The sequence below is a fragment of the Pelophylax lessonae genome (assembly GCF_965119305.1).
Source record: "Pelophylax lessonae genome assembly, chromosome: 7".
NCBI lineage: Eukaryota > Metazoa > Chordata > Amphibia > Anura > Ranidae > Pelophylax > Pelophylax lessonae.
Genome location: NC_138774.1, coordinates 198,064,024 through 198,088,970, shown reverse-complemented (window position 1 = coordinate 198,088,970; position 24,947 = coordinate 198,064,024). Strand labels below are relative to the sequence as shown.

General features: G+C 44.1%; 1 protein-coding gene across 1 annotated transcript in view; it reads left to right on the top strand.

Annotated features, from left to right (window-relative positions):
- EHMT1 (euchromatic histone lysine methyltransferase 1) overlaps positions 1-24,947 on the top strand; it is a 250,480-nt gene that overhangs the window by 57,104 nt on the left and 168,429 nt on the right. The window contains exons 2-4 of the mRNA XM_082263745.1: positions 14,978-15,047; positions 16,544-17,052; positions 21,701-21,875. Of these exons, the coding sequence (XP_082119871.1) occupies positions 14,978-15,047; positions 16,544-17,052; positions 21,701-21,875 (754 nt within the window). The remainder of the gene's footprint in view (positions 1-14,977; positions 15,048-16,543; positions 17,053-21,700; positions 21,876-24,947) is intronic.

Here is a 24,947-nt window from a genome sequence, read left to right as displayed (position 1 = left end):
GGCCTGGATGTCAAGTCTGTACTTATTATAGTTTACTCTGAGAGCTCTGGCATGAATGTGACAAGTTTACATTAAATCCTGCTTTGTGGTACAAAGATTTCAGTAGCTGTGGTAGTTATAGATTACGTTATCAATGTTAAAAATGAACCTGCTGCTAAAAAAAGGTCACAGATCTCATCTTCTGACCTAGCTGAAACCTTTTCTGGAAGGTTGTGTGCTCAGAAATGTTTTTTTTTTTCTTTTGAATGTTCTTTGGCCTTTTCTTTTTTTGTCTCTAGATATAAATGTACTAAGCTTGCTGTAACCTGCTGGTGATATACTGGACAAAGTGGCTACCAATACGGGCATGTTGGCCGATTGGGCAGTGTAACTTTTTATACTTTCTTTCACATGAGGTTTTGTTTTTTTGGTAAATTGTAAGCAGGTCAAACAAGTTAAAGTAAACATTTTTATTTAGCTTTTTATGTTAATCCTGTTGGGCTTGTAATGAAAAACCTGTTAGTCCCCGGATATATACAAATATTGAAAAATAGAATGATTTAGCAGGAAAAAACATTCTAGTTTATATTTTACACAAAAGTACCACATTGATATTTCAATTTTTTTATTCTTTCAGCCTTTTCCTGTTTTAATCTCAATGTTCCTCTCATAGGCATTATCAAAAATCATTTTTTATAGCTTCTTAAGAGTTTCTCTTCTGTGTTCGCAAGGGGGTCTACTCCCCACGGGTCTTAAGGCAAATAATGACATTTCCCCAGGAGGTCTTTTCCTATTCACGCTGCATAATACCCCTTTCTTCCTTAGTTTGCTGTAAGGCAGGATTACCTGCATTAATCTACACATGTAGGCTTTATAAGATTCTTGCTTTTTTTTTTTTTTATATAAAACATCTTGAACGCTGGATGCGATTTTTAAATTTTATTATTTTAAATCAGTTTTAACAACATTCCTAGACTGCTTCACCTTTTGGCATGGTGGTAATTGAGGGTTTTACTTCATAGGAGAAGAATTAGTAATAAAACTTCACAACCATCTATGAAGATATCGAGCAGTCGAACAGCGGGATTCATTTATGACATTTTTGGAAATAACTGTATTATAAACTGGAGAATGACAGCTGGAATCTGATTGGTGATCACAAGCATTACATATCACATTTAGACACTTTGGGAAATGAGGCCCACTCTCGTTGTGAAAGAAGATATTCCAAATCTTACAATAGGTCTCCTGGACACTTGGGTTCCAGCTGATAGAAAAGGGCCTTCGGTTGGGGAAAGTGACACATGAGATGCACTTCTTTAGTATTAAAGATTTCCACTTCCACCAGATTGCTTTGCAAGGTATTTAAATCACTACAGCTGCATCACTGTATCCTGAAGCAGCAGTTATGCTTCATCTTTTACACACGGTATTTTGAACAATATGCTAAATAGATGAACTTGTAGTATTCTAGGGTTTGTGCTGCTGGAGATAAGACATGGCAAGAACTATGCAAAGACCTAAAATGTAGGCTAAATATATTATATACAACGTAGCTTTGGAGTAGGAAAGTTTGTCAATCTGAAAAGCTGTTTTGAGAACTTATTGTTTTGCAGGTTAGAAGCTGGTTGTGTGAGTATGGCTGGTCATCAAGTCTGTAAACATTGCACAGTAGAAATGGCAGTGTGTTATTTGAGCATGCTCAGGAGAGGCCTGTAGGGGGAGGTGGTTGATGATCTAATTCATTGCAATCCTAAGGAATAAAGGGAAAAAAAGGCCAGGCATGATTTTAATGACAGAGCAGAAGACTTCAGGGACTGCTTGACTAGGCCGAAGCCTGTTTTCTCACACCTGGGGACACTGGTGCGCTCTCTTTTGCTGTATCCTTTTGTACAAGGCTTCAATGCCTGGCTGGGAACAGTTTTGTTAGGCCACAACTGTTGATTTGAGCACAGCTCCTGATTCTTGGGAGCCAACATATGTAAGTGTGGTGAGTGCATTTTTGTGTGATACCTCCTGTGGAATCAAGCAATTATTTATCATAATCATCTGTATTTAATGTGCCCAGACTTGCAGATGGCTGTGAAGACTGGAAAGGAGACCAAGTTCTGTAGCATAATCTGAATTTTATGTTGTACATTGAGCCTTACAGATTGATCAGAGCCTTGCTCCTGAACGTTTTTGAGATGCCTTTGACACATCTGTTTTAAGGATCTGCTTTTCGTTACTTACCTAGGAGTGGTTATATGAAGGCATTTTATTTTTGTCATTCAGTGTTTATATTGAATTGATTAAACCTGCTTTGCATACATCCGAATGATACAAGCGATTAAATAGGAATCCTTGTGGATTTTTGATCGTTTAAACAACTGTTTTTTTTAAGTCTGTGCCTCTGGATTGAGGGTGGCCATAGCTAAGCTAGTGTTTCAGAAGATAAAATAAGGCCCCTTTCACACATGCGGTCCGGACCGTTCATTTTTATCAATTCAGTCACGTCAAAATGGATGACACATTCATCAGTTTTTCATCTGTTTTTCATCAGTACTCATTCGTTTTTTTTTTTTTTCTTTTACATTCACTAACAATGCAAAAACGTATTTAAAAACTGACCATTTGTCAGTTTACATCCGTTTTTCGTCCGGTTTGTTTTTGTAACGGAAGAAAAATAGAGCTTTCATCACTTTAAAAAAAACGGATGATGACAGATGCAGATGTAAACTGATGAAAATGGATGATCATTCATTTACATCCATTTTTCCATAGAGATGCATTGATTTCCTTTTTCATCATGGATGAAAAACAAACCGTGTGTGTGAAAGGGGCCTTTTTTACGGGCATTTGAACTTATTTTTCTGCCTAAAAGCTTGAAGAAGCTTGTGGTTTTTTGTGCTCTCGTGCATTTTTATCGCGCTTTTTTGAGCTTCTTGGGGCTTTTGGGAGCAGAAGCTTTATTTTTTTCACAATCCCACCCCTCAGCTCATTTTTCAATTTTTTTTTATTTTTTTGCATTTTCATGTGTTTTTGGGTGCTTAGGCATCTCTCCTCTGCTCGAAGGCCTCTCTTAATGAAAGTTTTGTGGGAGGATTTTTCTCCCTGTAAGCTCATGCCTGTGAACTGAAAAAGCCATAGTGTGTATTTACACATTGGCTAACATGGAGAGGAGTTTCCAGGCAGAAATAAAGTGGGAGCTCAAAAGCCTGTAGCAGCAGCTTCTTTGAGATGCAGTGTGCATGAGCCCTAAAAGGTGTCTGCTGCTATTTAAAGCACCATCAGCAACTCTAACCAATCAGACCACAATTTTACAACACTTTCTAAATGATTGTAAAATTAATGACTGCCCAAAATTGTTTTGATGAATAGCATCCACTTTTTGTCTATTGGCCCATTGTGACCAGCCCTAGACCAGGGCAGCATACCCGGCAGCTTGAAAGTTTTCCAGTAGTTTACTTTCTTCATTAACATAAAATTATTACTTGGTGCGACATTAAAAAGGAGGAAAGGAATACAACACATTTGGCAATAAAATTCACCCTCCCTTGTTTTTTTTACAAGCCTACATATATGATCATTTTTTAATGTAAAGGTTTTTTTTTTCTGTTATATTGGGGTATCTCCTATGTGTGGAGAAACCTCTCATTTCATTGACATCGCCTTCAGTTTTGTATACTGAAAAAAAGGACAGGGACAACCATTTATTGTGAAGATGTAAAAAAAACATACTGTATAGTCCAGCTGCAACCAAACCTTTTTTCCTCTTTCGTTCAGTGACAGACACAGCTTCATATTTTCATTGACCATTGGGTTATGCTGCTCTCCTTAGAAGTAGGACACTGGGCAGAAAAGTGTTAAAAAAATTTACTACACCTATAGGGTAGTCCCAGGGGGGTATACTCCCACTTCCTGCTCTAGGATCTGTTTTATTCTGCCTAGTCAGGAGTAAGGACCTAGCTCCTTGCTGGGATCTTTGGTTCTAGTATTTTTTTGCTTTTTTAAACCAAACTTTTTTTCCTTTTTTTTTTTTTTTCTTTCTACAATCAAGTCTGTTCCAGTGAGAACTACAATCAACTGCTGGACTGGGTGACACACTGAATACCCTAGATCTTTACAGGCTCCCCAGTCTGGCCAGCGAGCGCGTGCAGACCGCAGCTCCGCGCTAGGTCGGCCGCGACATAGCCCTACAGGACGGGGGCTGGCCGGCGAGCTAAACGCCTCATGAGGACGCACACGACGGGGTTGTGACCTGAGTCGCAGTGTACCTCTGGCCCACAGCACCCCCCATTCCAAGATGGGGAGGTGATCTGCCCGGATTAGTGCCCACCCGGTTCCGAAGGTTTGGTGAGTAGTGCCCCCCCTCTCCTCTGGGAAATTTTGGGGCGGACGCGGCCCCTCCTTTGCCCTTTCCACCCTCATTAGTGGGTTCACCTGTGCTAGCCACCCCCTCAGTCCCCCTAGCCCCTCTGGTTGAGGTGGCTGTACTGATGGGTGCGGGGTGTGTGAGAGCTGTGGCTGAAGGGAGATGGGAGCGTGCTGCAGCAGCTCCATTTGCTGGTACTATGTGCCATATTGTCCTCATCTAGGCCCCCCCTTGCTGGATGAGGTACCTGATGGGTTCCTAGGGTCCAGTGAGCCGATCATCCGCCGCGTGGCGCCGCCTATTCCCCCTGCATAGGAGCTCAGCAGCCATGTTTTTTGTAGTTTCCCATTGAAGTCTACGGGCAGCCATTTTCTTGTAACCAATAGGAGCGGTGCTTGGCGGTGGGCCTCTAGCGGCGTTACAGCTGTTAATTCTTCCCCTCTGACCAGCGTAGAGCAAGCAGTTTGGCGCTTTCTCTCTCCCTACTTAAATGGTGTTGGTGAGTCCCTGTGGTGTATATACTTTCTCCTCTTGCTATAGCAGCCCTGCCTGTTGCGCTGGGACCTGTAGTGCCATGGGTGTAGTGGTTGATTTTCCCAGTTTTTTTGTGCCAACATTACTGGTGATTCCCTGGTTACTATGGAGCCCCCAGAGCAAGTGTCACCACCTGACCCACTCTGAGGCTGCGGGACCCTCTGAGTCTCAGTCCACCCTGGCGGACATGACGGTGGTCCTGCAGTCACTGGTGTCAAAAAGTGGATATGGCCCTTCAGAAGAGACATGGTAAAAAGCGCCCTCCCTCTGCTTCCTCTGCATCTTCAGATTCTGAGGCTGATTTGGCTACCTTGGACACAAGTCTCCCCATGGGGTCTGCGTCCACACACTTCCGAGTGCTCAGATAGCGAGGATGAGTCCTCTTTCACTTCATCTACGCAAGAAAAAGTGCTTGTAGAGGCACTGATTGTATCAGTGCGAGATACTTTAAAAGTGGAGGACACAGATAATGCTGCATTGGTTATGCCGGTGCAATGTGGCAACCGCAGACCATCCAAGGTGACTAAGGTGTTCCCCTTTCCCTCCTATTTTGACGAAATTGTCACTAGTCAGTGGGGTTCCCAGAAACGCATGGTTGGGTTACCTAAGCTTTTCGCTAGGAAGTATGCCTTTGAGGAGTCCCTCTTAAAGAAACTGACAGTCCCACCGGTGGTGGATTCTCAGGTTTTCAAGCTAAATAACGTCACTCTGCTTCCAGTGAAGGACGCTCCATCTTTTAAAGACCCTGTATACATGAAGGCTGAGTCTCTGGTCCGCTATCTTTTCACTGTGGCATGTTCAATTTTGAGGCCGGTGTTGGCAAAACTTCTGCGCCAGAATTTGGAAGAGGGTCAACATCCCCCTGAGCTAACGGAATTGGCGGACCATGCCTCCCTGGGCACAGCCCAGTTAGCCTGCAGGGCACCTGTGACTGCGGTGACCCTTCGCCGCATGATGGGACTGAAATGCTGGTCTGCAGACCAGGCTTCCAAAAAGGTGCTGATGGATCTTCCCTTCGTGGGGGATCGTCTGTTCAGGGCTTCAATGGAAGAGATCATTAAAGGTCTCATGGGAGGCAAGAGCACCCTGCTTCCGCAGGTTACAAAAAGCAGAGCGCCTCGCTGCAAACATGTGTTCTCTGCCCACAAGCAGCCTTCGCAGGGTTGCAGGACAAGGGTTCAGAATCCCCCCCCCTCCCCCCGTACCTTCTTGGGAGGTTCCTAGAGACCCTGGGTTGGTGAGTCAAAAGTGGATTCCGCTGGCCCCGCAGACAAGTCTTCCTCTGGCTAAAGGGGCGCCCTCACCCATACTAGGGTTGGGGGACGTCTTTGCTTCTTTCCGGACCCGCGGACCTCTTTCATTCAAGAAAAATGGGTCCACGAGTTGATCCGGTCTAGTTACAAGATGAAGTTTCAGTCCTGGCTCCCGGCAAGGTTCTTTCCTTCCAACTTGCACCTGTTCCCGGATCAGCTGCAGGGCCCTCTCGGGGCGGTACAGGATTTGCTCTCACAAGGGGTCATTGTACCAGTTCCAGAGTCAGATTGTTTTCAGGGGTTTTACTCAAACCGATTTAATGTTCCCAGGAAGGAGGGTAGGTCTGTCCAATCTTGGACCTCAAGGCCCTGAACAGCTTTGTGCGGGTTCAGAAATTCAGAATGGAGTTCATTCGCACCGTAGTGGCTTCCCTTCATCAAGGGGATTTTCTAGCCTCTATCGATATCAAGGACGCTTACCTTCATATTCCAAACTGTCGGGCATCAGTGTTTTCTTCGCTTCGCCGTGGGCGAGGAGCACTATCAATTTTTGGCGTTAGCCTTTGGTCTCGCTTCAGCTCCTCGGGTGTTTACAAAAATGTTGGCCCTGGTGCTTGCCTTGCTCAGGCAGAGGGGGATTGCGGAACTGGGGTACCTGGACAATCTCCTTCTGCGAGCAGGGTCTCAATCTGTCCTATAAGACATTTGACCATCACTGTGCGAACTTTACAAGAGTTCGGCTGGACTCTGAACTTTCAGAAATCAGCTCTGACTCCATCCAACAAGTTGGATTACCTGGGTCTGACTTTGGATTCAGCCTCGGCTCGGGTGTTTCTTGGAGGCGAAACTGCAAAAATTACAGCATGCGATTCAGCTACTGTTGTCCAACCGCAGGTTGTCCAGTCTGACAATCAACATCCTGAAAATTCAGGCGATCAGGCTTTGCCTGTCACAGTGGATGAATTGTCTACAGGGGTGTCCGGTAAGGATTCAATCGAACAATGCCACGGCTGTGGCATATGTCAATCATTCGGGGGGCACTAAGAGTGCCCTTGCGGCCAAAGAAGTGGCCGGCATTCTAAGGTGGGCAGAATGATATGTTCCAGCCCTCTGCTGTGCACATTCCAGGGGTGGAAAATTTACAGGCATACATCCTCAGTCGGCAAGCCCTGAGTCCGGGCAAATGGTCCCTTCACCCAGTGGTATTTCAACAACTGTCTCTCCAGTGGGGGACTCCTGAAGTGGACCTACTTGCCTCTCGCCTCAACCAGACGGTTCAGAGGTTTGTGGCAAGGTTTCGAGATCCTCTGGCAGACGCTCTGGTGGCCCCTTAGAGCCAGTATTGTCTAATATATGCCTTTCCTCCATTACAGCTTCTGATGAGACTTCTGCGCAGAATCGAGGCAGAAGGGATTCCAGTCATTCTGGTAGCCCCGGACTGGCCTCTGCGTTTTTGGTACACGGGCCTGGTAAGACTGGTCGCCGATGCTCCTTAGCGGCTCCCTCTTAGAGAAGATCTTTTGTCTCAAGGACCTATCTTCCATCCTGCTTTAGTCGCTGGCTTTAACAGCCTGGCTATTGAAAGCCAGGTACTGAAGAATAGAGGGTTGTCTGATTTGGTGATTTCTACTCTTAAGAGCTAGAAAATCTACTTCTCGTAAGATTGGTCATCGAGTTTGGAAGGCTTATATTACTAGGTGTGAGTCTCGAAGGTTTTCCCCCTGTTCCTTTTCGGTATTGCGTCTGCTGGAGTTTCTACAAAGTGGTATAGATCAGTGTTTTGCCCTGGGCACCATCAAGGGCCAGATTTCAGCCTTTGCAATTTTTTTTCCAACGCCGGTTAGCCACAAATTCCTTGGTGCATACCTTTGTGCAGGGGATTCGCTATTTAGCTCCTCCAGTAAGGTACCCAGTACCTCAGTGGGATCTTAATCTGGGGATGTTGGTTTTTCAAAAATTGCTATTTGAAAATATTTGTGAGATTCCTCTACTGACTCTATCACAGAAGGTACCCTTCTTAGTGACTATTATTTCTGCACACAGGGTTTAAGAACTGGCTGCGTTGTCCTGTTGGGTCACCTTACCTGGTGATTCACAGGGACAAAATGGTTCTCCATCGCTGTCAGTTGTTCCTTCCTAAGGTTGTCGGGATTTCACTTGAATGAGGACATTGCGTTGCCTTCGCTGTGTCTTAAGCCAAAACATCCAAAAGAGATTGCTTTACATTCCCTGGATGTGGTTTGAGCCATTAAGGGTGTAACTGGCAGCGACTGAGTCGATTCACAAATCCAATTCCTTATTTGTCCTTATGGATGGTTCTCGTAAGGGGCAGGCCGCATCTGCTGCAACTAGGGATGCACCGAAATGAAAATTTTGGGCCGAAATCGAAAATGCAGGATGCCCTTGGCCGAAAACCGAAACCGAAAATGACTTTTTCCCCCAAATAATTTTAAAATAGATGGAACAGGGGCATACACCAAAAACAGGCAGCGATGTACACCTGTCCCTGTCACAGTATATGTACTGTGACGGGTTGGCAATAGGTTAATTGAATTACCAATGGTATTTGTATTATGCAGCATGAGGGGGTTAATGTATTGTCACTGCTGCATTAGTGACCAACCAGTGGCAGTTAATTAACCCCTTTGTGCTGCATTAGTGCAACCAGTATCAGTGTTACTGATACTGGTTGCACTAATGCAGAACCAAGGCATTAATTAACTGCCACTGGTCAGTCACTAATGCAGCAGTGACCAGCAGTGGCAATACATTAACCCCCTCATGCTGCATAATTAATACTAATACCAATGGTAAGCTGCCTCAGCTATCACCCCCCCCCCCGCATCAGCGTCCCTCTCCTACTCACTCAGCTCCTCCAGTGTCCATTATTCAAAAGTCCCGCCTCTGGCCGGCTGCCCGCCTCCCGGTGATGTCACTACTACTACGATCTGTACATGAATGAACTGACACACCGGGCGGGAGGGCGGGCGAGTGGCCGCTAATAGCTGTCACTATGTGAGCCTTAACTTCTCCAATTCCCTGTCAGCGGCACGATGTATATGAATTAACTGACACTCCGGGCGGGGGGAGCGGCTGCTAATAGATATAACTATGTGATCCTTCACTTGTCTGTCAGCGGGACTGTGTGTGAATGAACTGACCTGACACGGGGCGGGGGGAGTGGCCGCTAATAAATATAACTATGTGAGCCTTCACTTCCCTGTCAGAGGAGATACATGCCTGACAGGGAAGTGAAGGCTCACATAGTTATTGTTATTAGCGGCCGCTCCCCCCGCCCTCCCGCCCGGTGTCAGGTCAGTTCATTCACACACAGTCACGCTGACAGGGAAGTGAAGGATCACATAGTTATATCTATTAGCGGCCGCTCCCCCCGCCCCCCCTGCACGGAGTGTCAGTTAATTCATGTACATCGTGCCGCTGACAGGGAATTGAAGAGAAGTTAAGGCTCACCTAGTGACAGCTATTAGCGGCCGCTCGCCCTCCCTCCCGCCCGGTCTGTTAGTTCATTAATGCACAGATCGTTAATTTCTGCATTTTTAACCCATTTTCTGCCGAAATGGGATAAGCCCATTTTCGGCCGAAAATTTAGGTGGCCGAAATTTCGGTGCATCCCTAGCTGCAACCATTTCCAGATGGATCAGACAGACGGTGGTGCAGGCCTATTCCATTAAGGGTCAGGTTCCTCATTTCCCTGTTGAGGCGCATTCTACGAGGGCGCTTAGTAGCTCCTGGGCCTTTCCGTCATCAGAGGTCAGTGGTCCAGGTTTGCAAGGTGGTCACTTGGTCATCTGTGCACACATTCACAAAGTTTTACAAGGTGGATTTCCTGGCATCTGCGGATGCTGCTTTTGGCCGCAAAGTTTTGCAGGCCGCTCTTGCAGAGGCTACAGCCGCTTAAGGGATTTTAGCTGTGTTTCCCACCTCACATAATTACACTGCTTTGGGATGTCCCAACGGTCAATGAAGATATGAAGCTATGTCCATCAAGGAACGATTTTTGTCTTACCGTTAAATTCTTTTCTCTGATGTTCATTGGCGCACATAGCACCCACCCCTCTGTGGAGTTGGGTTATGTATTCTTCTGACACTGCTTGTTACTAAACTGAGATCCTATAGCAGGAAGTGGGAGTATACCCCCTGGGACTACCCTAGGGGTGTAGTCAAGCTTTTTTAAGTCTTTTTCACCTAGTGTCCTCCTCCTAAGGAGAGCAGCTTAACCCAATGGTCAATGAAGATATTAAGCTGTGTCCATCAATGAACATAGGAGAAAATGATTTTACGGTAAGTTCTTACAAAAATCCATTTGTCAGAGATTCACAGACAGCAGTAGAAACCTTAGAGGTTGTAGGATTACCCCACTCTATTCAAAAGTTAAAAAGAAATCCAAAGTTGAGCTTTCGTGCAGTTATCATTCTTTAAAGCGATAAAACTGAAATGCCTGAATTTGTGTTGACAACTTCCTATCATTCCCTGTATTACGGCACTCATATTAAGTAATGCAGAATACAAGCAGTCTAACATTGTGAACATCCCCATAGGAGCAGAAGCACAAAGATGACCTTAGTTGACTGTCTCCATCTAATAAGCAAGTTAATTGTAGAGGGGTAATGCCCCTGTCTTCCATAACTTTAAGATCCTTGCAATTGTTGCGTTAAACATCAACGTCCATTGCGGTAAGACGCTAGTTTATTAGGCTGCCAGTGACCCACAATCTATTAATGGATATGCACCACAACACAGATCTATTGTGGTGCACTGGGGATACAAATGTGATCGCTTCTCTTGAGCATCGTTAGGCAATTATAGCAAATGCTTTGGGGATCATTCACATGGCAACACCCTGTGCTGTTTATGGTGATTTTCAAAATGAATAACACCCCAATGTTAGCGTGGTTCATTAGCATAAAGATGTGTTGTGAAAATGCCCTCAAAGTCTTAGCAATTGGGTGTGTATGTATAATAAATATATATACTGTGTGTGTGTGTGTGTGTATATATATATATAATAAAATCAGCTTCTCAATCTTCATACAATAGCTTTGAATAAGCTAGTAGTGGAAATCTGCATTGTGTAATTAGTGAGTTTCTCAGGTCTATAAATGACCCTTTGATTTCTCAGTATGAGTATTGTCCTATTGGCTCTGTAACTGACCCTTCGATTTCTTGATCTGAGTGTTATCAGACCAGAACCATAACTGATCCTTTAATATCTCAGTATGAGTAGCGTCAGATCAGGTCTGTAAAGGGCACTTCGATTATCTGGTACAAGTGTTGTCAGAAAGTTCTGTAATTGACCCTTCAGTTTCTTGTCCGATAAGTCCTGTAACTGATCTTTAATTTTTTCGAACCTGTCTGAACCGGTCCGCACCTTACCCTTGGATTAGGACTGTAAATGATCTTTTGATTTTTCTGCATGAATGTTGCCATATAGTTGTATAGTTAAGGAGGCTGAGAAAGGAAAATATCTCTTAACCTCGGCCTCTTACAACTTCCAGTGGTTTAGAAGCCAAAACCTAAAGAAATTGGGGCCAATTTTGCCTCATAGCGGAAAAAATAAAATTCTTCCTGACCCCACACTCCAGTTAATGTAAATTTTTTCCTGGGGGAAAAAAAACCTATCCACAGTAATTCTAATTGTGGATGCCTTTTAAGGATAACATTGGTATAATTGATGATAGTGATGAGCACGTTGCAATATAATGTTTTATAAAGTTATCTTGATGAAACACGTTGAGAATTGGATTATTGCTTCAGCCTATTTAGTTTTCTGATCAGTACTGTCTGCTCTGGTTTTGTTGTCTGTGGTAATGATGACCCTAGTGGACTTTAGATTTTACTCTTTGTATTTGTTCTGGCTTCTTGGTTTAGTTGTAGGATACTTTGGGTTAAATTGTGTCAGCATGTCGCTGAATTATGTGATACATGCTAGCAGCCTACTCTGTCTAGCATTGTCTTAATGTGACTTCCTCTACACATTGTGTCAGAGCACGAGGCAGCACTGAAGGAAAGGCTCCATGCTTGCAGCTTGTATTTTGTGTCCCTGCTTTCCCTCCACTTGAAGATTTAGAACGGCAGGCCACCTCTGAGCTGCTCTTTGACCATGGAAGCCGTTGTGAGCCTTGAGCTGTAGCCAGCAAGTACAGAAGGTCTGCTAACGCTTCGTTCAGTGGGAGGAAGGAAGGTAGTGAGGACTCTTATTGTGAAAGCAGACGGTGTTCTGCAGTTGGCTTTTGTTGGGTCTGAGCTGTCAGCAGACATATTTGCTGGGTGGGGGTTGGGCTGACCCACAAAGCAGCTTATACTGGCCCTTTGGAAAGGAATTAGTGTAGGATTTTTGCTTTTGGGGGTGAATAAAAGTCTTGCTTTACAAAATGAAGTTGAAGACAGCTATTTTCATTTGTTGAGGTCAGCTGCAGCAGTGTATTGAGGAAGGCTAGGTAATTTGTGTACAGACTGACATTTGAATATGTATGTAGTGTTCAGGCTTGGAGAGTACACTTCTAAACTTGTTTCATGTTCTGTAGAAAGCAGGTGATGGTGTGTTCATCCTCCTTTTGACAAATGGCCAGGTTTCCTCTTGTAATGTGCATTAATGCATCCATGTATAACATATGGTTGTTGGATCTTTTTTTCTTTTGTATTTTTAGGTTACAGAAGTATTTGGAGAGCTCTGCCCATGTCAATGTTGGGGGGACAATAGACCAGACTTGAGGTGCTCCGTAATGATTGGTTAGGTTAGAAGAGGTATTTTTTTTTAAATGTGGTGATAGGTCCAATAAAACATGAAAGGTGTTTTTTTTTTTTTGTTTTATATTTAATGCAGAGAATTATTTTAAGGTAAAAAAAAAAAAAAAAACCTTCAGCCTTTACAATCTCGAAATATTTGTGAACAGAAAGTAATGCAAAGAGAACAGGATACTGTTTAGCATAGGTACATGGTACAGCAGATGCATGTTAGGAATATGAAATGTTGGGGTAACACACACTTTAATATAGTTGTTAAACCCAGAGCTTGCTCTCACCTGCCTGCACACTAAATGGACTGTTTGTAGTGTGCAGGCATGTGTCTACTACATCGGGGCTGTTCCTGGGGTTAAAATGCAAGGCGCTATTTACTAAACTTTATTGCAACAGTTTTTAATGTGCCCAGATGTTGAGCTTAACTGATGTGATATAAACCACCCTTAACTCATGATAATAGTAAAAAATGCACGACTGCATAACTATAATCTATGACTTTAGATGGTTTGTAAATAAAGAGCTTTGTAGATTAGCAACTTTAGGGAGCTCTCTTTACCCCAGTGTATTGTTTTCAGATAGTCAGTGGACTCAAAGACTTGCATTGAGCCCAGCAGAGAGTGTTCCTATCTAATGAGCAAATATGGTTACCCATATGTATATATTTAATTTTTTCTGGCTTCCCCCTGAAAATGCTAGTTGTCTGATTTTGTGGCTTCAATACCTGATTCACTGACCTGGAACAATTAATTAGCAACCTTGAGAAAAGTCAGTGATTTTAAAATGTATATAAAGGAGAAGTATAGCCAAAGATTTTTTTGGCTATACTTCTCATGTGGATCACAGGAGCGCAACTTCACTCCTGTGATCCATTTTCAGCTGATGGGGCTAAAGCCCTCTGTTGGCTGAGGTCACAGAGCCGGAGCAGGCACCTGGATTGGCACCTGACTCAGCCTCTCAGCGATTTGTCGAAAGCCTGAGCCAGCCCCTCCACAGCCCAACGCTCCAGCGAGCTTTGGAGTAATGAACTGGTGACTGACAGTCACCGCTCTGAGCGAAGGGGGAGAACTGAGCGATCAGCTGTGTGTGATCACTCAGTTCTCACTATAGAACTGGCAGGGGGGACAGATGCAGCATCAGATCGAGCCTGCATCCACCTAGGTGAGTATAAATGTTTTTTTTTCCAAAGCCATACTTCTCTTGCCAAAGATCAGACACGGTCATAGGGAGGTCAGCAACAGAAGCCTTTATATGTCCTTATTACAATTTCCTTTAGTGTAAGTCATGCCCTGCTGCATGATTCTATCAGGGCTGTGACTCAGACGGAGGCAACTAGAAGTTTAAGAAAGACTCCAGCAATGGCAGCTTCTGTATTTTATCGTGACAGGTGTCCATTCCAAAAATAAGTTATTTAAAAAGATCTTTGGCTTGACCTGAAAGGGCTCAACATTATATCGGGGACTATTATTTTGTGTGGGCATTTTAAAGATAGGTTTTAATATTGTCATTCTACTGGCAGGAAAAAAGATTAAGCACCTATGAACGCAATCAAAAATGACTTTTTGTTGCTTTTTTGACTTCCATTCGTAAACACAGCCATAATTCTATCTAAATGCTATCTGAAAAACTAGACTTGTTAAGTCCTGAGGTTTGATTATGAAAAAAAAATTGGGTTGCCCATTGCAATCGATCAACCCTAATCTTACATTTACTGCAAACTTGCTGCTATTAGAAACATGAAACAGGCTGTTATGGTAAAGAACACTGCTATTTTACAGACAGTTTGATCATCATTTTAGGCAAACTGTAGAGTAACCTTTATTGTGCATCGTTGAGATTTCACAAATCCATGACTGTTCAAGTGTTGGTCCTGTATAGCTAAATTTAGAGGGACATTCCTATTTAGATTCCGAATACTTTATTAATCCCAAAGGGAAATTGCTAAGAACTATACATGAAAAGGGCAGGTGGAAACCAAGCAAAATCTAACCTAGTTTTGAATGCAGACTTCCAGCACTTCTAATCCAGGCTTGTTTTTTTTTTTTTTTCTTATACATTTTTTTTTTTAATATTGATTTATCTTTTCTTTTTTTTGCAGCGCGTAAACGCAGGTAAGGTGGAGTCCCGGAAGGATTTGTTGAAAGATATTACCAACAATAAGGAAGACGGTAGGTGGCTAAATCCATCTCATTGAAATCACAGAAATAGCCATACAGTCAGATGGGCATTGAACTAATAAACTTAATTTCCTATTATAGCTGTTCAGTGTTTCTGAAAGGTAATGTGCAGTCCAATAGACACCAAAGTTAGAACCAGTGCACTTAGTAACCAGTGGTCGGTAACAGACCTGCTCAAGACACCCCCCTCTCCATCTACCATACAAGTCTAAGACAGGCCATACATGGTGCAAATTTATTTCCTGCAACCACAGGTTGCAGGAAAGAAATTTTGCTTGATTTCCCCCATCAACCTATTTTTGATTTTTGCATCGCATTGATTGCTTATTTTATTAATTTGTTTTTCCTGTTTATTGCACATTGTTACAAAACATTGCAGCATGCGAGTATTTTTAAAAAACACGAACAAGCTGCATTAAAAAACAATGGCTTCCTAAACAAGTTGAATGTGTCTGAAGTAAAGCACATTCATTTCTATGTGTGTTTAATTGACTTACTAGCCTGGAATTCTGTAATAAGCACATTAACTTATCTTGGAGTACAGAATCAAAATTGGCTTTCTGAAAAACATTTGTATAACATGTCAGAAGACGATTGTATGTAGTGGGGAAAAAGTTGGATGCTCTGTCAGTTGTTGTCACCTTTGGATAGATTCCCCTTATTTCTTCTCAGCTCGGTTCACATTGGTGCAATGCGGAAACTCTGCGAATCCACGGCAGGTTCCTGCATCACACCCGACTCACAGGCAATTCACACTGCATTATGCAAACTGCTAGGAGTGTCAATACAAAGTTAATGACACCCCCAGATCAGTTTGCAGATCGCAGTGTAAACTGTCAATTTGGACAGGAATCGGATTGCATAAGTGTGAACACCCATGTGATCCGATTCTGATGCGGACGAAAAAAAGGGTCCTGCACGAGTGTGGTCCAAATGCGATGCAAATTCAGCCATACAATTGGTATGGCTGAATTTGCAACGTACAGACATCGCATGTGATTTGCACAGCAGTGCGGTGCTATTCACATGCGATGTCTGACATCGCTACAAAGACAGAGCTTGTACAAGCAGTAGATCTCTTCATTCGAAACCTATACAACGACAAAAAAATAATAATATTTTGAGTAGTAGAGAAGGGTTATAGGCTCTGTCTCTAAATTTGTTGTCTACATTACTTTTGGTAAATGTGGTCAATGGTCACTAGGACAAGAAGTGAAATCTCCCCAAAGGATACTCCGAAGTTAAACCAGGCAAAGGTTCAAGTTCTACCACATGGTATCCACAAAATAAAAAAATTAAAATGTTTTGACTGGAGGGTGCTTTGCTAATAAAATAGATTGAACTTCCAACAGGAGCCTCAATCAGACCATACACTCTAAAAGTCCTTTTTGCCAGTGCCAAGATTGCGAAGTATTGATCTAGAAAGTATTACTGCTTGCAGGCCAGTCTTTCTTGGTGTGTGAATAACATTGATTGTTTTCTAGTAGCTGATGCCATGGCCGGAGATGAAAATTTGCCGGAGCGAGTCAGTGATACAAAAAGCTCTTGCGACACAAGTGACTCAAAGGAGCACACACAAGATAACACCAATAATCCACATCTGGACTCAAATTACAAAACATGCTGGGTTGCAGAAAATGGGGTCTGCGAACGGGACACAGGAGACATCCGGCAACAGCACCCTTTAAAAGTTAACCCCACACAGACTTCAGTAGTAGGGAGCAATGGGTACATATTAAACAAATCTGTTGGCCTTCAGCAGCCTTTACGGACTTCTGGTTCCCCGCTGAGCGGGCATGCCGCAAAGACTTTCCCTGGAGCATCTAACAAAGCTAAGGCAGCCACCAGTGCACATGTACCCCCGTCTCTTTCTCCAACACCACCAGAAGCGGGCGATCAAGTCAGAGATGACAGCCCAAGGTCAACAGACTCACCTGCCCCAGACTTGAAGATTCACAGAGCACGGAAAACCATACCGAAGACTGGCTGCAGTTCGGTAAGACTGTCTTTAGAATAGTTGGAGTTATTTTAGCAACCTAAAATGTGGGGCTATAACTAAATCGACATTTGCATTATTTTATTTTACGTCAAAGGATTTGTAATTCAGCCAAATGAGCATTTCATACATTCTGTCACACCGCACATCCGCAGGAAAAACGCCACTATCACATGTTTCAGATTTATGGTATTTGTGATTTATCCCCTCATTGGACAGTGTGGTGATGCTGCATTGTCCAGAGGTGAAACGTAAAGCTGCGTAGCCAAATTAGAAAATAGTTGTCACAAGATTGACTGAGCAAACCTAGAAATAATTTAAGATTATTTATACATACAAGAGAATAGCTTAAGAGTTCGGCATTGAGATGGTTAAAGCTGAACTTTACCTATAACTTTAAATAATGTTGTTTAGCAAGAAACCTACATTCCACATTAATAATTATCCTACCAAAATTAGCATGTGCTATTAATTGCCTTTCAGAATTGCTCATGTTTCTTCTTGCTGGAGGCTGCCATTTAGCTGAAGCCCAGAGCCGCTGAACAGCAGCAAATCATAAAGTGGAAGTAAATCCATCAATCTAACAATTTAAAAAAAAAAAAGTTACATTACAGCTAACTCTCACATTTGCTTGTGTCCTCAATCAAACTGTCAAACCATGAACAGGCTGTTGTCATCACTGGTCACATGTGCAGCACCATGGCAGTTGCAGATCGATCAGAAGCAGCTTCCTTGGCGCTAAAGGTCAAGAGGGCTTAGTTCCACTTTAAGTCAGTCGGCAGATCGACCTCTACAAATGTAGCAGTGCCTAAAAATAGAGAGCATCTGAGCATGTGCAGAGCAGAGTAAAACAGTGTATTACTGAATTTTAAACAGTATAGGCACCTATTTTTAATTTATTTACAGATCTTTACCTGCAAAAGGGGCAAGCCTGAAGTGATCTAGCAGGACTTAATTTTCTGACTAAAGTTTCTACTTTGAGAAACCTATTTACTGGCAAATGTTTGTTCAATGTCGTCCAGTGTCTGAGGACATTAAAGGGGTTGTAAAGTCAGAAGGTTTTTATTATTTTAATGAATTCTTAGCATGAAGATAAAAAGCCTTCTGTGTGCAACAGCTCCCCTCAGCCCCCATAATACTTACCTGAGGTCCCACATATCCAGCGAGTGCCTCAGCTGTCTGGGACTCTCTCTCCTGATTGGCTGAGACACAGCGGCGGTGCCATTGGCTCCCGCTGCTGTCAGTCAAACCAAGTCAATCGCGCGAGAGAGCGGGGCTGAGCCGAACGGCAGCTCTGTGTCTAAATGGATACATGGAGCTGCAGCTTGGCTCGGGTGCCCCCATAGCAAGCTGCAGCAAGGAGGAGGGGCCAGGAGCTGCAGCCAGGGACACTAGAAGAGAAAGATCTGGGCTGCCCAATGCAAAACCACTGCACAGAGGAGGAAAGTATAACATGTTTGTTATTTTAATAGAAAAAAAAACAAAAAAAAAAACTTTACAACCACTTTAATATTACACGTTTTCCCACTATAGCAAAATGTAGGTTGGAGCTGTACTCTGTGTATTCATATATGCATGTGAAGAACATTAGCTTCATTTAAATGTCTTAGATGTCTTGCTGTTTTTAGAATCCTTATTTTTCTATGTATTTTTTTAAATTTGTATAAGGTAGCAAGTGGCAACTCTATTTGCACTCACATATACAGGCTCTGCTTTCAGGTTGGGTCTTGCTGATCATTTTATCTCACTGCAAGAATATCAGATGTATATTAATAGCCAGCCATAAACCAAGCATTGTATCTAAATTTCAGGTAGCTGCAGCACCATGCCTACCATCCACTTACATGAGTACCGAGGCAGGATGTCTCAAAATTTAACAGACAAAGGTCAAACAGACATGCTGTATCTCTCACCTTTAAAATGTTCTAAATTATGCGCAGACACCTGCTTGGCAAGTAGGCTCAGTATTACTATTTCTTTAGTGACTGGATGGAAGCAAACCCAATCACAATGTTCTTACTCTAGTACAAAGCTTTCCCAGGAAAGTTGGGACTATTCATGCAGGAAGAGAGGGAGATGCACAGCTTCATATTGTTTTGCATCTGCAATGGACGTTCAGACATCCAGATAGTTTTGGGCTTATTGGGTAAAATAACTTCATAACAGAGCAGCTGATTGGCCACATTGTTATACTGCTAGACAGGATTTTGTCTTTCTGTTTGTAAACTGTGGGATGTTTGGTTTTATAGCATCAAATCACTGATTTATAATACATATTATTTATCACAATTTGTAATGAGAGCTGAAAACGATAGAGGGAGCTGTATCTGTGGTGAAAATTCAAAATACTATTTCCATTTCCACATTTTATTAGTTCTAGCCTACTCCTTTTAATTAGGTGTAAGCTAAGCTTTTTTTTTTTTTTTTTTAATAATCTCATACATTTACTTTTGGCACTTTTCCACTGCAAGTACCGGCTAGTACCGGCTCGGCTCTACTCGGCCCTGCTTGACCCGGTTTGCTTTTCTACTGCGGTACCGCATGGTATGGTGTGGGAACGGTTCGGTACGGTACGGTATAGGTTTGCTTTTCCACTAAATTGGTACTAAAGTTAAGTGGGTGGGATAACAACGGGGTGGGTGTGATTCTCTGACCAATCAGTGGCTAGTAGTGACTGCATGCAAAGGATTGTGGGATATGGTACCAGTTTGGTACCTGTTGGAACCACAATCGAGTAGGTACTGTTTTTTCAGAGCCGTACCGTACCGTTCGGTTCCATGCAGTGGAAAAGCAAACCTATACCGTACCGTACCGTACCGTTCCGACCCTATACCATGCGGTACCGCAGTGGAAAAGCACAAAAGCGTGCCGAGCCGGTACGGTTCTATGCAGTGGAAAAGCGCCATTTGTCAGTGGCACATACTCTCACTATACACTGTGAATATGCACTACTGTGTGTCACAGAGCAGCTGGAGTGGTATTTTAGGAGGTACAGTCTGTACAGGAAGAAATCACTTTCAAGCAGCAATGTAATATGGGATATGTAGTCCATAGAAATCAGATGTAAACCACACAAAAAGCAGCGGAGAATGAATCCAGGAAGTTCTTGGAAGAGATGGCTGCCAGACAAGCAGTTCTGACATGAAAGGAGCATTTTCAAGCAAGCTTGTGTTAGATTGTCAAAAATAATGTTTGTACTGCTAATATATTACTGATATTTTAAATTGAAAGTGTATACTCTGGCTATAGAACTCCTGTAACCAGATCCAAACAGCTCATTCTTTAAAAAACAAAAACCTTTCACACTCTCTCTCACACACACACACACACACACACACACACACACGCACACACACGCACACCTGTCCTTTCCTGCCCCCCACCCCACTTAGCAGTGTCTTCTGCCCCCCCTTCCCCAGCACTGTACTTTGCCCCTTCACAAACACACTGCAGTTTGTAGGTGGCACTTTCCTACATTACAGTGGATGTACAGCCAAGTGGAGAGCAGGAGACAGCACAGTACTGGATGGAAGGTGGGAGCGAGAGCTGCCTGACTTAAGCCGGCCATACACTGAGCGAATTTCTTTCCTGCAACCATTGGTTGCAGGAAAGAAATTTGCTCCATTCCCCCATTAATGCAGAGAGTTTTGAGGTGGGAATGCCTCCTACTGAAGCTGTCCCCAGCTGGGGAAAGACCATGATTATTGCCAGTGGCTATAGCAGCCACTAGCAATAATCGCAGGTAAAACCCAGCATGCTGGTTTTATCCAAGATGACCGATCTATCAACTTGGTATATTCAGCCTTCCCATACATGGTTCGAATCTCGGCTGGTTCCTCCTGATCTGGCCGAGATTCGAACAGTGTATGGCTTGTCTAACTTTTTATATTATTAAGATGGTGATTGGTTGCAAGGACCACCTGATGTCCTAGCAGCCAATCACCTGCTGGTTAACTAGAAAGATTAACTGAGGCAGCTCCAGCTCCGGTCCTCCTTTCTGTACCGTGCTGCCTCCCATTCGCTGCTCTGCAATGAAGATGAGTGGTGAAGGATCAACAAATCAGGGACATGTTTGTGGTCTATACGATCGGGTTTTGATGACCCCTGATATAAAGCCATTTAGCTAACTGTACATTTTGCGCTAATGATTTATAGGCTCATATACAGCCCTGATAGTTGGTGATTTGTCCTATGGTTTATCCAGAACTGCTGCTTTATAGTCCACATACAGCCAAAATACAGAACCATTTGTCTAGCTATACATCCAGAGCCTCTGTTTTGCTCAAATACAGCCTGAATACATAGCAATTTATTCAACTGGACATCAAGAAACATTGACTACTACACTAAAAAAAGTGTCCACCTATAGTTGCCAATTGATAGCCCAGATATTGCCTAGATATACCCTTTATCCACATGTCTATCCAGAACCACTGGTGTATAGCTCTGGTAAAACAGGATTACTCTAGTACCCGCTCATATGTGTAAAATCACTGTGTGAGTTAAAAAATATATCCAATTAAATATTCTTTTTTGTATGATACTGCCTCAAGCATCAGAGACAAATTGAAAAAAGTGCAAATAATGTCCTTTTTCTTTTTTTTTTTTCCCTGTTACTCGTGAATAATCTTCACTTTTTGTGTTCAAGCCTCAACATATAGACTCCCACCAGGAATTGTCAGAACAAGAGGAAGACCTGGAAGAAAGCACACCCAAAAATATTCTGGAGGTTGCAAATCCTTCATCGCAGCCCCAATCAAATGCACTACAAGAGCTTCTACCTCAGGGTCAGAGCAGCATGGCACTGGCAAGAGCTCAATCTGGTAAGATTTTGTTCAGCAAGAACAAGACTTGTATAAATTCTCAGTTTTTACAAATAAACATATTTTTTTATTGTACAGCACAGGACACAAGCTGAATATTCACAGTGTAAACAAAGTTTCTCTTTTGTTCACTGATGAACACAGCTCCATGTCTTCTAGACCCTTGGGCTTATGCTGTTCTCTCTTCAGGAGTAGAACTAGGCGGAAACAATTTTGGCAGTCCCAAGGGGTATACCATCACTTCCTGCTATAAGACTTCAGTTTTTTTCTGCCTAGTCAGGAGTAAGGACCTATGTGTCTGCTAGGATTTGCGCTCTTGGAATTTTTTTACTTTTTAAATGGAGTTTTTTTTCCCTTTTTCTTATTTTTGTTCTGGGTGAACTACAATCAACAGCTAGACTGGGCGATGCACTGGATATCCTAGATCCTTATGGTCCTCCCAGTCTGGCCTGCAAGCGCGATCCAACTATTAGCTTCGCGCTAGGTGGCTGCGACCTAGCCCTCACTGGACAGGGGCTGGCCGGTGAGTGAAACGTCTCATAACCCTGGTCACAACAGCAGTCACGATCAGAGTAGCAGCGTACCTTGGGCCACAGCACCCCCATTCCAAGATGGTGCCGTGGACTGCTGGGAGTGGCACCTGCCTGATGCCAAGGTGTGGTGAGTAGTGTCCCCCCTCCTTTCTTTGGGAATTGCTGGGGTGGTCGTGGGCCCTCATTTGCCCCCGGTTCCCCCCCCTTTTTTGGGGGGGGGCACAAATGTTTTTTGGGGTGGGGGGCTTCACTGGTGCTGGGCTGGAGGGTGGGGGGTGTAAATCGCTGACAGCCCCCTCTTGGGGTGCCTGTACTTTTGGTGTTGCGGGGGATTCTTATTTCCATGGGGTACCGGGTCCCACGCAGTGCCGCCATTTTGCCGTGGATGATGTTCTGTCTTAGGCAGTCAGGTTTTTTTTTTTTCTTATTGAAAATAGCCGCGGCCATTTTCTTGTATTTCGGTGCAGTGATGTGCTGTGGGGGCCTCTAGTGTCAGTTTCGGCGCTTCCTCTTCCTCATTGTTCATAGTGTGGCAGGCTCTGGCATGTGAGTTCTAGTGGGTGTACGATCCTTCCCCTGCTATATACAGCGCTGCGGGTGCACTGATTCTTGTGGTGCTCCAAGCGGGGGGGGGGGGGGGGCGGGGGTTCTTTTTTAAAAAAAAATAAAAAGCAAAGCTTTGTTTTTGTGCACAGTGCGGCTCCGATTAACCATGGAGCCTCTGAAGCGTGTATCACCACCTGACCCACTCTTTAAAGCCGCGGGACCCACTGGGTCTCAGTCTGCCCTGGCGGCCATGATGGCGGCCCTGGAGTCACTTGTATCAAAGGTTGCTATGGCCCTGCAAAGGCGGCCTACCAAAAAGCGCCCCCCGCCTTCACCTGTCTGAAAAAATTTTACGCCAGGATCTGGAAGGGGGTGAACACCCTCCTGAGCTGGCAGAGCTAGCGGATCAGTTGATCCAGGGGCTAGAGTACATTTGTGATGCATCTTTGTATGCGGCCCCCTTGGCCGGCAGGGTATCTGGTACAGCGGTGATTCTTCGCCGCATTATTTGGTTGAAGTACTGGTCGGCTCACCAGGCTTTAAAAAGGTGCTGACTGGTCTACCTTTTGTAGGTGGCTGTTTGTTCGGTGCCTCCATAGAAGAGATCATTAAGGGCCTTACGGGGAGGTAAGAGGCCCCTTTCGGGGGTAGAGAATTGGCAAGTGGACTATCTCAGTCGGCAGATGTTGAATCAGGGAGAATGGTCCCTTCATCCAGAGGTGTTTCATCAACTGTCTCCCCGGTGGGGACTCCCGATGTGGACCTCTTGGCCTCCCGTCTCAACGGGAAGGTGCAGAGGTTCGTGTCAAGGTCTCGGGATCCTCTGGCCGACCCTGCAGACGCCCTGGTGGCCCCTTGGGGTCAGTATCGTCTGATTTTACGCTTTTCCACCAATACAACTTCTGTAGAGACTGCTACGCAAAAACAAGGTAGAAGGGATTCCAGTAATTCTGTTGGCACCAGACTGGCCTCGCCGGTCTTGGTACGCAGGCCTGGTAAGACTGGAAGCAGAGGTTTCTTGCAAACTTCCTCTCAGGGAAGATCTTCTGTCTCAGGGACCAATCTTTCATCCTGCTTTGGGAGTCGGTGATTTCTATGCTGTTGAAAGCTAGGAAATATACTTCCAGGAAGGTTTATCATCGAGTTTGGAAGGCATACATTACTTGGTGTGAGTCCCGGGGGGTTTCTCCCCATTTCTTTTCTTTGTCTCTCCTGTTGGAGTTTCTACAACTAGATGTAGATCAACTTTTGGCTCTGGGCACCATCAAGGGCCAGATTTCTGCTTTGGCCATATTTTTCCAAAGGTCTTTGGCGGCAAAGTCCTTGGCTCACACCTTTTGTGCAGGGAGTTTGCCATCTGGCTCCTCCGGTGCGATCCCTGATACCCTTCGTGGGATCTAAATTTGGTGCTGTCGGTGCTTCAAAAGCCTCCTTTTGAAAACATTTGTGAACTTCCTTTGCTCACTCTGTCGCAGAAGTTGGCCTTTTTGGTTGCTATTACTTCTGTGTGTAGGGTGTCGGAGTTGGCTGCGTTGTTCTGTTGGTCACCTTACCTGGTGGTTCACAGGGACAAAGTGTTGTTGCGACCCTGTCAGGCGTTCCTTTCTAAGGTTGTCTCGGGGGTTTCATTTGAATGAAGATATTGTGTTGCCGTCCTTATGTCCGAAGCCAAAACATCCAAAATGAATTGCTCTACATTCCTTGGATGTGGTCAGGGTGATTCAGGTATACCTGGCGGTGACTGAGTCGATTCGGAAATCCGATTCTCTGTTTTAACGGATGTACCTCGTAAGGGGCAGGCTGCGTCTGCTGCGACCTTTTCCAGATGGATCAGGCAGGCGGTGGTGCAGGCCTATTCTAGTAAGGGTCAGGTTCCTCCTTTCCCTGTCAAGGAGCATTGTACAAGGGCGCTTCGTGCCTCCTGGGCCTTCCGCCATCAGGCGTCAGTGGTTCAGGTGCACAAGGCGGCTACGTGGTCGTCTGTACATACATT